The sequence below is a fragment of the Bufo bufo genome, chromosome 2 (genome assembly GCF_905171765.1).
Source record: "Bufo bufo chromosome 2, aBufBuf1.1, whole genome shotgun sequence".
NCBI classification, from domain to species: domain Eukaryota; kingdom Metazoa; phylum Chordata; class Amphibia; order Anura; family Bufonidae; genus Bufo; species Bufo bufo.
In genome coordinates, this window is record NC_053390.1 from 540,746,858 (window position 1) to 540,764,815 (window position 17,958).

Sequence of the window (17,958 nt, forward strand, 5' to 3'; positions counted from 1 at the left end):
TGCTCTTAGAATCACTGCACACTTCACTTATTTGGGTAGTTATGGGGCCAAAACTGACCAAATAACTCAATTGTGAACTCAGCCATAAAGGTCAATGTTAGCGCCAGGTACAAAGAACCGTGCAGAGGCCCAAAATCCTACTAGAGCGTGAAAGAGCGCACTCCTTTTACACCGTCGTCAGCTGATTCCACATAGATGTCTACAGAATCTGTTCTATTAAACGCTTATACAAGTAGAGCCCCCAGACAGAGTGGAGAGGGTGTCAGCAGTAAGTTTGTGTTGACGTCACTGATTAATTTGCCCTTCCTCTGATCCGTCAGAACAATAACCCCCAAAAAACGGATTCTGTCTGTTGAGCATCCGCCTTTACTCGGTCAGCATTTGGTCAGTAATCCATCAGTATTGCTAAAGCCAACAAAAAAACAGGAGTGGATCCAAAACAGAGATGACACGTTAATGGAATATTTGCATGCCTTCTGTGTTTTGTACCCACTCCTGCTTTTGGCTACCAAATCATAAGCCAATTCTGATGGGACCATGCAGGCCTTACACCTGCTACACAGACGGGATCTGTTGTGCATCTCATTTTTCCTTCCTTCTGACAGATCAGAAGAAGGGTCAAATAAATTATGATATCAACCAGGCCAAAAAGGCAAAATAGTGGCCCAGTCATGGAGTGGGGAGGGTGGGAACAGCATGAGAAGTCCACATAATGTAACTGCACTGCAGAACGGCAAATAAGACTAATACACCCCAAAACTGTAGAACAATTTAATTGCACCGCAGAATGGTTAATATGACATACGTATATTTCCTATAAATACACCCTGCAAATGGCTGTATCACACAGCACTTGCACAACAATAACAAGAAAGGCTTGCTGGAAATTCAGAGGTATCATCTGGTGCAAACCTAAAAGAAACAGTATAATGGCAATTTGGATCCCCAATAAATGCAGCAAGGTGTAATACAATTATTCCTACACAGGCTCTACACTCTCCTATTGCACCCTGCTCTCCTTTTATAGCGTGGATGATGCCTCCCTATGCTTTCCCTACACCTTGAATAATCTTTCCCTGAACTTGTAAATATTTTTTTTCAGCACAATAAAGTCTTTTCTACCACTGTCCGTAGCGCCTGCTGACATCTCTCCTGCACTAAGCACACTGGAAAATGGCAGAATCCAAGATGGCTGAGGCTATTTATAGGGCTGTGACATCACAGGGGCTGTCTGGCTGCTGATTGGCTGCATGCTGCATGCATGAATTCGGTGCAAATCAAATATTTCCTAAAATTCGGATCAAATTCCACTTTGTCAACTTCGATTCACTCATCTCTTGTCATTATGTTACTGTACACTCATTGAGGTTGGCAGTAAAGATGAGCAATCCTTTTTGAAATTCGGTTCGTTTCCCGTTCACTGAATTTTCTCTTCCCTTTCACCCCTCCAGCAATAGCAAATAATTTCACTAACCATTAACCAGGCCACATCCACAAGCACTACATGCTCATTGCAAATATCACTATTAAGAACATCAGCTGACACTTCTCCTGCTCCAACTTTTCCTCTTCCTGCTCCTCCTTGGTTCCAACATCAGTCATCCATAATGGAATGTGTGGACATGAATCACCAATAGACATCCAGTAATCTGCTTGTGTGCCAACTGAACTCCCACCTCGCCAAGTTGCTGTCGTACCACCTAGTGTACCACCTAGCTGCCTTTATGCAACTGATGGTATGTGCTGAGCCTCGATAGATACCTAGCCAACATTATTTATCTAAAAAGCCTCCCCTGGCTTATACTATCATGCGGAGAACATGGGTTGCTCTTTGGAATTGTCGCTGTTCGGCAAGGTGCACACCACCATCGACACTTGCAGCATCAATTACGGCCAGTGACACTATATGTCTTTCATAGCCTACTGGGTCAATGTTTGGCACTCCAGTGGTGATGCTGCGCCACCACAACAAGGCCAGGCGCTACTGATACCTCTATGGTTGTGCAGGTATGGTTACCAGAGCTATTGCTCATTTACTGCCTCCACTTCTTCCTCAATGGACATCGTCCCATCCCAAAAGAAAAAGGACAGAGCATTGCATCCATTCTCTGTCCTGATGTGTAAGCTGTGGCATTACCCTTTTGTCTTACAACCGATGAGTTTGGGTGAGAGAAGTCATATAGGAGATCAGTTGCCATTCTGCAGCAAGCAGTACATTTCCCACTGAATATCTTCCTACCAACTATACAGGGCAATTTAGTCAGCAACAATGGAAGGAAAGTTGTAGCTGTACTGATATTTGGGGAATATAACACAAGCTTCTGCATGGGGCACATCATAAATTTGGTGGTGCAAGATTTAAAAAAAAACATATTGTGGCTTGCAGACAGCACTGGCAATGTCCAGGAGAGTCTGTGTGCATTTCACCTGTTTTTGTATGGCTAAGAACATGCTCCTGAACTTGCAGCTACAGAACGGTCTGTTACATGCCAACTCGCTGGAATTCCACCTTGCATATACTGGACCATCTGTATGAGCAGTGTAAAGAGGTCAATGATTACATCATACCTCAGACTTTCACAGCAGGGAGCATGTGTTATTGTGAGCTCAAGCAGTGGCAGCTCATGAGAAACGCGTTCCACATATTCAGGCCCTTCAAAGAGTCCATTAGATTTGTGAGAAGGGGCAATAGTGGCATCAATTATGTTATCCTCCAACATTTATATTGGCACAAATGCTCACACTAATAATATATGGTATGATGTAAGAAGAACAGTTTCCACATATCGAACAACACCTTGCTGTCTTTTTAACTGTCCAGTGTATTGTCAGAGAGGGTATTCAGCTGAGCTGGTGGTGAACAAAGTAGTCCTCCACGAGTATATAAAATATGACATTTGTAAAAAATAAATCTGGCATGGATCCGTTAGTATTTTTTACATACCTCTAGCTGATGCCCCTGAAAACATCAGCCCTTGCTGACTGTGGGGACTGGCTATTTATCACTGGCCCAAAAATGCCACTGATGCAGTCTAGCTGTTCATAATGTTCCTTACTGTACTGTACTACCCCTGCTGCCACTACTACTACTGTAATCTCCCGCCTTGTCCATTATGTTCTATACTGTACAGCTGTCGCTAGGAATTGTACCCTGTCAGTATAACAAACCTGAAACTGCTTCAAAAATAGGGATAATTTTGTTAAAAGCTTTTGTAAAAAGCGATTGCTTCTTCACTTTTCACAACAATATACAGTACTGTACAAAAGTTTTAGGCAGCTGTGGAAAAAATGCTGCGATGTTAGAATGCTTTCAAAAATCGAAGTGTTAATAGTATTTTTGTATCAATTAACAAAATGCTAAGTGAATGAACAAAAGAGAAATCTAAATCAAATCAGTATTTGGTGTAACCACGTTTTGACTTCAAAACAGCATCAATTCTTCAATTAGTGCGCAAGGAACTCGGCAGGGAGGTTTTTTCCAAACATCTTGGAGAACTAACCACAGATCTTCTTTGGATGCAGACTTGCTGAAATCCTTCTCTTTCTTCATGTAATCCAAGACAGATTCGATGATGTCAGGGCTCTGTGGGGGCCATATCATCACTTCCAAGTTCTTCTTTATGCTGAAGATAGTTCTTAATGACATTGGCTGTATGTTTATTGTACTGCTGCAGAATACATTTGGAGCAATTAGACTCCTGCCAAGTGGAACGGCATGATGAAAAAATATTGAGGACACCATTTATCCTGACCAAATCCCCAATTCCATTTACTGAAATGCAACCCCAAACCTGAAAGGACCCTCCATCATGCTTCATAGTTGCCTGAAGACACTTATTATTGTACTGCTCTCCAGCCCTTTGGCAAACAAACTAGTCAAATATTTTGCATATTGACTCATCGGTCCTCAGCACCTACTGCCATTTTCTGCACTTCAGTTCCTATGTTTTCATGCAGTTGTGGCTCTTGTTTCAACATCTCATAAAGAGCACTTCTGGCCATACTTCTCGGAATAGTAGATGGGTATACCTGGATTCCACTAGTCTGCCAGTTCTATTCTGATTTTGAATTCTGATTTTGAAGAGAAGTGAGCAAGATATTTCTTTTCATCTGCTGCATTAAGTTTGGGGCTGCATTTCAGCAAATAGAGTTGGAAATTTGGTATTTGCTATCACGCCACCTGTGGAGAGCATAGGCCAGGGAACCAGGCCCAGGCCCTTATAAATGACAGCATTTCAGGCCTGAGTTTGGCTGCGGTGTCTGTTATCCATTATGGCCTCACCTGCCAGTAATCATTACCGTGTGTGTGTACTGGCAGGCAAGGCCTAGGCTGCTATGGCAGTGGTTCTGCCCCTGCTATTCACTCCAAATACTGATTTGATTTAGACTTCTATTTTTTTTGTTCATTCACTTTGCATATTGTTAATTGATTAAAAAAATAAACCTTTAACATTTACTTTGCAGCATTTTCCCCACATCTGCCTAAAACTTTTGCACAGTATTGTATTCTTGTTTTCTTTAAAATAACACCATACCTGTTATAACTCCCCAAAAAGGGATCATTTTGGACCTTGTTAAAAAGCCATTGTTTCTTTCAATACCACCATGTGTGTATAAATACCGGCAGGTATCTGCCACCAAAAAAAAGATCATTTTTGTACTTTTTTAATATTAAAAACAATGTATATTAATAACAAATCTAACAGGGCAAAACAACAAAGATGGGCAGACAGTGCCAGGCACTATACAAATAATCAGGTGCTCAGACCACAAAATCAAAACTAACCAATAAAAGTGAAAAACACAAGAGACGTGTGTATATGCAGGGAGCACTTCTCAGATCAATATAAAAAATATTAATATTTATTAAACGTGTTACATACACAATAAAAGAGTAGACAAAGTACACTACACACAGAGAGGCGGGCCGTGATAAGCCAAACCCTCAGATATTCCTCCATTTTATCATATTAGTACACCATCATGCTATACACCCCTGGTAATACAAAATAAATATACAGGTTAGAGCCCCACAATATAATAAAGAAGATAATACAACACACAATCAGCGTTAAATGAAAAATATAAATGTACCAACTTGTAAACCCCTAAAGAAAATATGAAAGTTAGCTAACAATAAAAAGTTATACAAGCACACAGATACAGCTTAAATCCAACAGTGCAGGCTGTTTGTTACCACAGGTTACCATTGGTTTACCCAGAGCCACTGATACTTTGATATCACTAATGCCTTCTTTGGTATTAAACACCTTGAAGCGGGGCTGGATACAGTCCCAGGAGACCTAAGAGTGTAGTATATAACTTTTCAGGTCAATTCTGGGCACTATCGATTTGGATCAAATTTATCAATAGAATCAGATGTGAAAAGAATAGACAGAAAGATAGATAGCGATATATATTTGGTTCAAAACATAAAATTGTGTAGCCACTTTACCTGTCCTCGTCGTGTTTCACAGTTATGTAGATAGCTCAAGTGATAAATTTTCAGATTTAATGAGGCAAAATTTAAGTACTTCAAAAACATCTGCAAGTAAATAAAAAATAATAATAATGGTATCTTTATATAGCAAACATTACACATTTTACTTCTATTCCATAGGAAAATTTTGTTGAAGGGAGAACAAGACTGATAGAACTAGTCAGTGCAAAGCTTATTTATTTTTATTTTCACATTGTTATGTTACTTAATTATTTAAAATTGTGTTTTGTTTACACATTTGTAATATGCCTAATCTTCAATAAAAACTATAGTTTTAAAAAAATTACTTACATACAGATTCCTTCTTTCCTTTATAAATATGTAAAGAATGTAATCAATTTTAGTCTTCTGCTACACTCAGTCCTTCCCCATTCGTTTCTATTAATTACACAGGGAGATGTGCTGCAGATAATCAAGCACCTTTTATTTTGAATGAAAGATCGCTCGTCAAATGAGCATGTGCTAGTTTATTGGATAATTGGCAGTGCGATTATATGGGCAAACATTGTTGGTAATGTGAAGTGTGAACTTGGCCTTACTTAAGTATTAAAGTGGCTATTTCACTAAGACAACCTCTTTCCGTATGTCCTATTAATGCAAAAAAAACAACGTAATAGAGGGGTGTTCCCCTGCTGCCCTGTCTTAGAAAGAGAGAGCATTTTTGTTGTTATATATTTAAATACTATATATAGTGTGTTCAGAGAGCACCTGAGGGGCCTGTGCAGAGGACTGGAGTTGTAGTGGCCCTGATGAGGGGTTATGTCACAGTGTGCTCCCTCAGACTTTTGTGCCATGGGGATCGTGAAGTGGAAAGGTAGTTTAAAGAATCAGGCCAGAAGTAAACGTATAACAGTTTCTCTTTACTTTTTTTTTTTTTTACAAAATAACTAATACTTTACTAATTTTACAAATTATGACAAATAGCAGTTTCTGGCATCAGATGATGAGGTATAGTGGCTGTTTGGATGGCAGTTTAAAGGCACTTGCAGGCACCTGTGGATATAGGTGTCCACTATGTTACAGGCTTGATGTAAAAAACACATAACTATGCACGATAAACATTTGCAAATACCCACAGGTTTGGGGTACTGCATGTGTATAAACTCTGGACACATACAGTGCTGCCCATAATTATTCATACCCCTGGCAAATTTTGACTTAAAGTTACTTTTATTCAACCAGCAAGTAATTCTTTGACGGGAAATGACACAGGTGTCTCCCAAAAGTTAATAAGACGATGTACAAGAGGCATTATTGTGGGAAAAAAACATTTCTCAGCTTTTATTTCCATTTGAGCAAAAAAGTGTCCAGTCCAAAATTATTCATACCCTTCTCAATAATCAATAGAAAAGCCTTTATTGGCTATTACAGCAATCAAACGCTTCCTATAATTGCAGACCAGCGTTTTGCATGTCTCCACAGGTATTTTTGCCCATTCATCTTTAGCAATAAGCTCCAAATCTTTCAGGTTGGAGGGTCTTCTTGCCATCACCCTGATCTTTAGCTCCCTCCACAGATTCTCAATTGGATTCAAGTCTGGACTCTGGCTGGGCCACTCCAAAATGTTAATGTTGTTGTCTGCTAACCATTTCTTCACCACTTTTGCTGTGTATTTTGGGTCATTGTCATGCTGAAATGTCCACTGGTGCCCAAGGACAAGTTTCTCTGCAGACTGCCTGATGTTGTCATTGAGAATCCTCATGTATTGCTCTTTTTTCATGGTGCCGTTTACTGTGATTAGGTACCTTGGTCCATTGGCTGAAAAACACCCCCAAAGCATTAGGTTCCCACCACCATGTTTGACAGTGGGGATGGTGTTCTTTGGGTTGAAGGCTTCTCCTTTTTTACGCCAAATGAAGGAAACATCATTGTGACCAAACAATTCAATTTTTCACATCTGACCATAACACAGAAGACCAGGAGTCTTCTTCTTTGTCCAGATGAGCTTTTGCAAAGGCCAAGCGAGCTTTTTGTGTGCCTTATCTGAAGTGGAGTCTTCCTTGGTCTGCATCCGTAGAACCCAGCAGTGTGCAGTGTCAGTTGGATTGTCTGCCTTGAGACGGATTCACCAGGATGGCCTTGGTGGTGATCCTTGGATTCTTTTTCACCTAACTATCCTCTTGTCCAGCACAGGTGTCACTTTTGGCTTCCGACCACATCCTCTGAGATTTTCCACAGTGCGGAACATCTTGTATTTTTTGCTCAAATGTAAATAAAAGCTGAGAAATGTTTTTTTTCCCACAATAATGCCTCTTGTACATCGTCTCATTATCTTTTGGGAGACACCTATGTCATTTCCCATCAAAAAATTACTTGCTGGTTGAATAAAAGTAACTTTAAGTCAACATTTGCCAGGGGTATGAATAATTATGGGAAGCACTGTACACCCAGTGTGTGAGTATTATTAACCATGGTATCCATTATTAACCACTCAGAACATTAAATCTTAATTTCTGGGCAGCAGATTGTGCTGTGTAAAAAGGAATCTGCTACTCAGAAACAATGGAAATGCATGAGGATGAGCAATTGCAGTAGCCATCTCTCATCCCCATACAATGAAGGTGATTGCTGAATGTAAATGCAGCTCTTTCCTCCACTGACAAACAGAATTTTTTTGGCAATGGACCGTCCTTTCCAGATAATTGCCTGCTAAGTCGGCACACGTAAATGTGTCCTAAGACACAGAAAGATTAACCCCCTCCCGAAATGCACTGTACATGTACGGCTCAGCGGGAAGTGACTTCCCGACACGCATTGTACAAGATCGGCACGTTGATCAAGTGGGTGCAGGAGCCTGATCACCAGTCCCCTGCTGCATCTGCCGGCATCACTCAAAACGCTAATCTTCTATCTTCATTCAGCAGTACCTGCGTTGACGTCACCGTGCTCACCACGTGGTGAGCGTGATTACGCCATCAAAGGTCCTTTTGCAGGTCCTGAAAGAAGAAGAAAGAAGACATGCCGGCTGCGCGAACAAGAGGATGAAGTGAGTTAATTGTATTTATTTTTTTTAACCCCTCAAGCCACATTTTAGTAAGCATTCTGTATTAAGAATGCTATTATTTTCCTTTATAACTATGTTATATGGTGAAAATAATACAGTAAATTGACTTTTATCAATTTACTAACATCATCTCCTAGCAACCATGTGTGAAAATCGCACCGCAACTGTACTTGCTTGCGGATGCTTGCGATTTTCACGCAGACCCATTCATTTCTATGGGGCCTGCGTTGCGTGAAAAACGCAGAATATAGAACATGCTGCGATTTTCATGCAACGCACAAGTGATGTGTGAAAAATCACTGCTCATCTGAACAGCCCCATTGAAGTGAATGGGCCTGGATTCAGTGCGGGTGAAATGTGTTCACCTCACGCATTGCACCCGCACGGAATTCTCGCCCGTGTGAAAGGGGCCTTATAGTTCTGGAATGTATTGGATAACACTGACAGCATTAACACGGGCGTCATGTTTTTGGCCCGGATAAGATGCGGGTGCGTCGCGGTAAAATGCACGATTTTTCCGCGCGAGTGCAAAGCATTTTAATGTGTTTTGCACGTGCGTGAGAAAAATCGGCATGTTTGGTACCCAAACCCGAACTTCTTCACAGAAGTTCGGGTTTGGGTTAGGTGTTGTGTAGATTGTATTATTTTCCCTTATAACATGGTTATAAGGGAAAATAATAGCATTCTTAATACAGAATGCATACTACAATAGGGCTGGAGGGGTTAAAAATAAATAAATACATTTAACTCACCTTAATCCACTTGTTCGCGCAGCCCGGCTTCTCTTCTGTCTTCATCTTTGCTGTGCAGTAGGAATAGGACCTTTGATGACGTCACTGCGCTCAGCACATGGTCCATCATATGATCCATCACCATGGAGATGGATCATGTGACGGACCATGTGATGAGCGCAGTGACGTCATCACAGGTCCTTTTCCTACTGCACAGCAAAGATGAAGACAGAAGAGAAGCCGGGCTGCTCGAACAAGTGGTTTAAGGTGAGTTAAATTTTTTTTTTTTTTTTTTAACCCCTCCAGCCCTATTGTACTATGCATTCTGTATTAAGAATGCTATTATTTTCCCTTATAACCATGTTATAACGGAAAATAATATTGATCGGGTCTCCATCCCTATCGTCTCCTAGCAACCATGAATGAAAATCGCACCGCATCCGCACTTGCTTGCAGATGCTTGCGATTTTCACGCAGCCCCATTCACTTCTATGGGGCCTGCGTTGCGTGAAAAACGCACAAAATAGAGCTTGCTGCAATTTTCCCGCAATGCAGAAGTGATGCGTGAAAATCACCGCTGATGTGCACAGCCCCATAGAAATGAATGGGTCCGGATTCAGTGCGGGCGCAATACGTTCACCTCACACATTGCACCCGCGTGGAAAACTCGCCCGTGTGAAAGGGGCATAAGGGTTACATACCATCATAAATCAATATAAAGCTGTGACCCCTGCAATGCTGGGAGTTCAGGCTCGGAGCTACGCTGCGGACTCGCAGCGTGACACAGGCTCGTCTGCAAGGGGCCTTAAAAAAAAAATCGGTTTTGGAAATTTTCTTAAAGGTTTTAAAACTTGCTTCTAAAGTTCTAAAGCTTCTAACAGCCTAAAAATATAAATTGACATTTACAAAATGATGCCAACATAAAGTAGACATATGTGGAATGTAAAGTAATGAAGTATCACAATCTGTCTTAAAAGCAGAAAAATTCTAATTTAGAAAATAGTGTTTTTTTTCTGTAAATGTTCGATTTTTGGATGAAGTACAATGTGTCACTAGAAAACGGAATCTTTAGAATTAGTTGGATAAGTAATAGCGTTCCAAAGTTATTACAACATAAAGTGATATGTCAGATTTGCTAAAGGGGAAAGGGGAAAATGGCTTTTTCCTGAAGGGGTTAGGATTATTATAGTCTTTACCCATTTTTATTCCATTTTCCACTGGAGCCTTTTCCTTCACACTACTACTTTTTTAAAAGGTTTTGTGCAGGTGGTATGTATTGATGACCTATCTGAGCGGCAGGAGTTCAATACTTATCACTTCTGCAGATCAACTGTTTGAAGAGGAGGTGACGCTCCATGCGAGCGCTGCTTCCTCTTCATTACATTGTGTGTCGTCTACCTTGCAGCAGTTGCGCAGTGTAATTGCAAGTGAATAGAGCGAGTACTTGTGATTACACTGCCCTTCCAAGACGAGGAGTGTAATGAAGAGGATGTAGCGCTCTCATGGAGCACCGCCTCCTCTTCAAATAGCTGATCGGCGGATGTGCCGGAAGTCGGACCCCTGTCGATCAGATATTGATTACCTAGCCTGAGGATAGGTCATCTAAATATGTTGCCTGCACAAGCCATTTAACCTTCATCTACCATGTTTATTGACTCCGAAGCTCCATCACAGTGATGGTGAGTCTCATAGAAGCTGCTATGTCTGCTACCCATTCAGAGAGTAGATGCTATGTCGACCGTTGCAACCATTTTCATAACGGTTTGGGTATACAGCTCTAGGCAGACCTATGCATCTCCATGGTAACAGACAACAAATACATCCATTTAGTAGGTTACTAATATACATGTTGTAGGTTACCAGGAATTATGGAACAGACGGTAGAAAATATGACTGCAGAATCAGACTGTACAGGGTTTATTTGTTGTCTCGTACCATGGAGACACTTGAGTTTGGGACGGTTACTTTATTTTTCATGTTAAATGCATCGGCACAATGAAAAAAGGATTGTGATTGTAAGTGCTTTGCATTTTATAAAGCATTTGGGACATATACACTTCACTATCCATCACTAATCAGTCTGACCCAGATCAAAAGGCAGATATCTGTCTGCTTTATTCTTGACCACTGACTTTGCTAATAAATGGACTTGGCCTCAATGAATTCATTGGTATAATTGGCTTGTCTTCCAAGAATCCCTTTAGTGAGCTCAGGATAATTCAGTTATAGTGATAGATACATAGATGGACATATTGCTCTGACCCAGACATCACTAAGCTCACAAGTACATTCTACACGAGTAATTCCATTTAGATCAGTTCATTTGCTCCCAAAAACAAACAGGCTAATGTATAGATGAAGTGGAGCAGCTTGAAGGGGGGAATGAACATGTTCACATTTATACTACCTGGTCCTGTCAATCAAAGTGCAGAGGGCACAGTTGCAGAGAGAACAGAGAATCCAGGTGTAACGGCAACACCTCCATTGCTCCTAGAAACTCATTTGCATATATATTAAAACTTCATTTTTCTCTGCAATACAGGCACATATGAACATGGGACCAACACAGATGCCTTCAGCTGCCAAGCGCACATGTAACAGGTCAGCCGGTTTCATAGGTACAAATCTGCTGACAGATGCCCTCAAAGTTCTCGGGCAGCAGTATAGTAAGTGGCACAACAGTTCATTAAAACTACATTTTAGGTGTTCACTCTTTTTGGAATCATTGGATTTCTTTTTAAAATGTTTACCAAATAAAAATAAAGGAAAATATTATTTCTAGTCACATTTACTTAGAAGAACTGAAGAATGGGTTAAATGGAATAAGCTCTACCCTGTCTCCCATTCCTCAGGCTTCATATCACCAAAATAGTCTGTATCTATGGCAGCTAGAGTACTGAAAATCACACATTAAAAACTACCTGTGTGAAGTAGACAAAGGTAGAATCAATTTCAGTTAAAACATACTTACATCTTCGTCCTTTTTAGTAAAGAAGGAACCATCAGTTTTGTTGACTGCCATAATAACGGCCACTACATCTTTTCCATTCATAATAGGTGTAGCCAGTACACTCTTTGTAGCATAATCTGTAAGTTCATCTGCAAATTTGCTGTATATTGTATTCTAGGTAGAAGTGAAAGAAAATATTTTAGTCAAACACAGCATTGACAAATAAAGTCATGAGCTACCTGGCCTAGTGATAGAGTAGCTAAAGGAACACTAAAGTTAGAAATAAATCATAAAAGTAAACAGGAGATATTCTTACCCCCATTGTTTGTCAGTCTGTAGTATGTTTCTGCTTGATCCTGAAACAGTCTTATAGAAATCATGCAGCTCTCCCGCTGATCTCTTCCATCTTTGAATGATGTCTGACTGAAGGAGAAGTGGGGCTTAAAGGGTTGGCCTATCTTAGACTGTGGAGGCATATTCTTCGGATATGCCATCAAAGCCAGATTGATGTAGGTTCCACCTCTGAGACCCATTCGTATCTTCAGAACAGGGACCCCAAAGTGAAGGAAAGCTCACATGTGTGGGTGCTCTCCATTCACTGCTATAGGAGTTACAAAAATAGCCAAGAAGGTGCGCTTGGCTATTTTCACAAGTCCCATAGCAGTGAATGGAAAGCACACCGAACATGCATAGCTGCCTCTCCATTCACCTCTATGGGACTTCCGAAAACAAGCCAGGACGTGGCCATTTTTAGACCTCCCATATTGGTGAATGGGGTGGCCGTGCTTGCATAGTGAGCTTTCCTTCACTTTGGGGGGCCCTTTGTGGAGATAGGTGCAGATCCCAGAGGTGAAATTCGCACCTATCTGACATTGGTGGCATATTATAGTGATATACCATCCATTTTTGAGATGGGAAATCCCCTTTAATGATTATTTTAGCCTAATGCATACAGGGTACAACAGGGAGGCTCCTGCCCCAGTCATCTACAGCCAGACAAATGACACTGAAGAGGAAGAGGGGGCACGTGGCTGAACTGGAATTGAGAAGATAAAAGGAGGGAGTGCTGAGCTATTTTTTTTTAGGTTGCGTGCATTTTTGTGCATTTTATGTTTCCTTAGGTCCCTTAAAGTAAAATGTTATACATTGGATTGTAGGAAGCCGGTGGTGTACATAGTGGAGGGGGGCTCCATAGCACAAATCAGTGGGGGACACTCCTTGTGTTAGTATATGCTAAATTCAAGTCTCCAGACAGAAGAAACCAGGGCCAATAATCTCCTTTTTCGCATCCTTTAATGTAGAGAAGGGTACCATGAGCCTGAGGCCATTTTTTCCTGCTTTGTATGCTATTGTGGCAGCAGAAATGGAAAGAGAAACCACAGTATTACAGAAGAAAGCATATGAGGAAAATCTGATCTAAGCTACCTCTCCATGGATCCCATAGCAGATACATGGACTGCTTCTATAGCTTTACGCCTATTTATTTAAAGCATTTTACTCATTTGGGATTTAAAAAAAAAAATCAGTAGGTCTTTATTAAAAATGTTAAGCCGTTTCTGAGATATACGGTTAAAAATTGCTGGCTGTCAGTTTTTCTGACATGCATATGTAGCTCTTATCTCTGATCTCCTGACCTCATAAACACTCATTATAGCTGAATTCTTGTCAACCGATAAGAATATAGCTTCAATAAGTCTTTATGTATTTATATGGCTCGAATTGTCTTAAATGGGAGCTATATAACTATAAATGCTGATGGAAGCCTGAATTTTACTAAAGGCTATGTCCACTTTGCAACCAGCTTGTTGTTGCTCCAATGCATCTAATATGGAATAAAGCAACATTGCAATAAGTCTTCATTAAACGTTTCCTATGGTTTTGTGTCTCTAGCTCTCATGCAGGCTTATATGTCTCCATGGTAACCTGAAAGAAACCCATTCATGATTCACTGCTTTCTGTGTTCCTGGATGGATCCTTTTTTGCACTTGCATGTGTACATTTACTGTTCAGCACATGTGCAGAAGATAATCCGTCCACGGACGGCACAGAAATCACTGACATTAGTGAATTATGTCATCGCCATCTTGGCCCCTATGGACGCAGCAGCTGAAGATTGTAGTTTTTGCACAGCGTACTGGTGGGGATCCAGGGGTCTTCTGCTGCATGGTGGGGAAAGTTACGGTGTGACATACATACTGTATATACAGTACAGACCATAAGTTTGGATACACCTTCTCATTCAAAGAGTTTTCTTTATTTTCATGACTATGAAGGCATCAAAACTATGAATTAACACATGTGGAATTATATACATAACAAACAAGTGTGAAACAACTGAAAATATGTCATATTCTAGGTTCTTTAAAGTAGCCACCTTTTGCTTTGATTACTGCTTTGCACACTCTTGGCATTCTCTTGATGAGCTTCAAGAGGTATTCCCCTGAAATTGTCTTCCAACAGTCTTGAAGGAGTTCCCAGAGATGCTTAGCACTTGTTGGCCCTTTTGCCTTCACTCTGCGGTCCAGCTCACCCCAAACCATCTTGATTGGGTTTAGGTCCGGTGACTGTGGAGGCCAGGTCATCTGGCGCAGCACCCCATCACTCTCCTTCATGGTCAAATAGCCCTTACTTTCAAAATTTTCCCAATTTTTCGGCTGACTGACTGACCTTCATTTCTTAAAGCAATGATGGCCACTAGTTTTTCTTTACTTAGCTGCTTTTTTCTTGTCATAATACAAATTCTAACAGTCTATTCAGTAGGACTATCAGCTGTGTATCCACCTGACTTCCCCTCAACGCCACTGACGGTCCCAACCCCATTTATAAGGCAAGAAATCCCACTTATTAAACCTGACAGGGCACACCTGTGAAGTGAAAACCATTTCAGGGGACTACCTCTTGAAGCTCATCAAGAGAATGCCAAGAGTGTGCAAAGCAGTAATCAAAGCAAAAGGTGGCTATTTTGAAGAACCTAGAATATGATATATTTTCAGTTGTTTCACACTTGTTTGTTATGTATATAATTCCACATGTGTTAATTCATAGTTTTGATGCCTTCAGTGTGAATCTACAATTTTCATAGTCATGAAAATAAAGAAAACTCTTTGAATGAGAAGGTGTGTCCAAACTTTTGGTCTGTACTGTATGTCAGGCCAAAAATAGATTTGGGGTTATTTCAACATATTTTTGCAAATAATATGGGACAGATAAAGGGGAGTATGCCTGCAGGATCAGGCTACACAGGTTTTGTTAGTAGTCTGTTACTGTGGAAATGCATAGTTCTATATGGGAGCTGCAGACATATTTATGTTGCAAAGTTGATTGATTTCTCCTTTTAGATGCCTCAGGACAATAAAGACTTTGTGAAAGTAGAAGATTTAGAGCTCTGTAATATATGTAAATAATGAAAATACAGTATATATTATGAGAAGACAGCACTGTTACCGGACATATGTAACAGTGTTAACATTTCTGAGCTGCTGCTCTGGCATTGTTTTTTTGTAGAACACCTTCAAGCACTATTGTTGGTTAATTGAACTCTACTGGCGCTGTTTTGGGGTCCCTATGAAGGCACTTGACCTGTATTTGTGAGCAGGATTTACCTAGAGACACATCTCAAGCCTCCATGATGATTCTTAAAAGTAGGCATGTATGGTGTAATCTTCATATGAAATGCCCTTTGCTGTCTGCAGATTTTATATTGTTATAATTTAGATAAACTCAAGCAAATGCAATAAAATGGAGTGAATGTTGGGATGGAAAACGGCAGCCTGGTTGTAAGAAGATAAACCTGTATAACCTAAGTTAAGTCTATCAAATGCACCATCTACATGGAATGGGAGATCAACAAGCATGACTGATTGAGGTAGATGCAATATGATAGAAATTATCATTTTTATATTGTTGTCTTTCAAATATTCTGGAACTACAAAACTACTCCATGGATTCGAAAGATACCTGAGACCCCTGTTTCGAACATTATTAACCACCTCCCGACCGCCTAACGCACGGATGCGTCCAGAAGGTGGTTGATTCATTCCTCCTGGACGCATCCGTGCGTCATCTCGCGAGACGCGAGATTTCCTGTGAACGCGCGCACACAGGCGCGCGCGCTCACAGGAACGGAAGGTAAGAAAGTTGATCTCCAGCCTGCCAGCGGCGATCGTTCGCTGGCAGGCTGGAGATGTGTTTTTTTTAACCCCTAACAGGTATATTAGACGCTGTTTTGATAACAGCGTCTAATATACCTGCTACCTGGTCCTCTGGTGGTCCCCTTTGTTTGGATCGACCACCAGAGGACACAGGTAGCTCAGTAATATGTTGCACCAAGCACCACTACACTACACCCCCCCCGTCACTTATTAACCCCTTATTCACCCCTGATCACCCCATATAGACTCCCTGATCACCCCCCTGTCATTGATTACCCCCCTGTCATTGATCAACCCCTGTAAAGCTCCATTCAGATGTCCGCATGATTTTTACGGATCCACTGATAGATGGATCGGATCCGCAAAACGCATACGGACGTCTGAATGAAGCCTTACAGGGGCGTGATCAATGACTGTGGTTATCACCCCATATAGACTCCCTGATCACCCCCCTGTCATTGATTACACCCCTGTCATTGATCAACCCCCTGTAAAGCTCCATTCAGATGTCCGCATGATTTTTACGGATCCACTGATAGATGGATCGGATCCGCAAAACACATACAGGCGTCTCCCTGGAGCCTTCCAGGGGGGGTGATCACCCCATATAGACTCCCTGATCACCCCCCTGTCATTGATCACCCCCCCCTGTCATTGATCACCCCCCCTGTCATGCTGCATTCAGATGTCCGTATGATTTTTACGGATCCACGGATACATGGATCGGATCCGCAAAACACATACGGACATCTGAATGGAGCCTTACAGGGGGGTGATCAATGACAGGGGGGTGATCACCCCATATAGACTCTCTGATCACCCCCCTGTCATTGATCACCACCCCTGTCATTGATCACCCCCCCTGTCATTGATCACCCCCCTGTCATTGATCACCCTCTGTAAGGCTCCATTCAGACATTTTTTTGGCCCAAGTTAGCGGAATATTTTTTTTTTCTTACAAAGTCTCATATTCCACTAACTTGTGTCAAAAAATTAAATCTCACATGAACTCACCATACCCCTCACGGAATCCAAATGCGACAAATTTTTTAGACATTTATATTCCAGACTTCTTCTCACGCTTTAGGGCCCCTAGAATGCCAGGGCAGTATAAATACCCCACATGTGAACCCCTTTTCGGAAAGAAGACACCCCCAGGTATTCCGTGAGGGGCATATTGAGTCCATGAAAGATTGAAATTTTTGTCCCAAGTTAGCGGAAAGGGAGACTTTGTGAGAAAAAAATAAAAAATATCAATTTCCGCTAACTTGTGCCAAAAAAAAAAAATTTCTATGAACTCGCCATGCCCCTCATTGAATACCTTGGGGTGTCTTCTTTCCAAAATGGGGTCACATGTGGGGTATTTATACTGCCCTGGCATTCTAGGGGCCCCAAAGCGTGAGAAGAAGTCTGGTATCCAAATGTCTAAAAATGCCCTCCTAAAAGGAATTTGGGCACCTTTGCGCATTTAGGCTGCAAAAAAGTGTCACACATCTGGTATCGCCGTACTCAGGAGAAGTTGGGGAATGTGTTTTGGGGTGTCATTTTACATATACCCATGCTGGGTGAGAGAAATATCTTGGTCAAATGCCAACTTTGTATAAAAAAATGGGAAAAGTTGT

General features: G+C 41.2%; 1 protein-coding gene across 1 annotated transcript in view; it reads right to left on the reverse strand.

Moving 5' to 3' along the window:
• Positions 1 to 17,958, reverse strand: part of LOC120990963 (rod cGMP-specific 3',5'-cyclic phosphodiesterase subunit beta-like) — a 100,230-nt gene that overhangs the window by 76,579 nt on the left and 5,693 nt on the right. Inside the window, exons 2-3 of the mRNA XM_040419854.1 lie at positions 12,207 to 12,359; positions 5,456 to 5,545 (exon numbers count right to left, since the gene is read on the reverse strand). Of these exons, the coding sequence (XP_040275788.1) occupies positions 5,456 to 5,545; positions 12,207 to 12,359 (243 nt within the window). The remainder of the gene's footprint in view (positions 1 to 5,455; positions 5,546 to 12,206; positions 12,360 to 17,958) is intronic.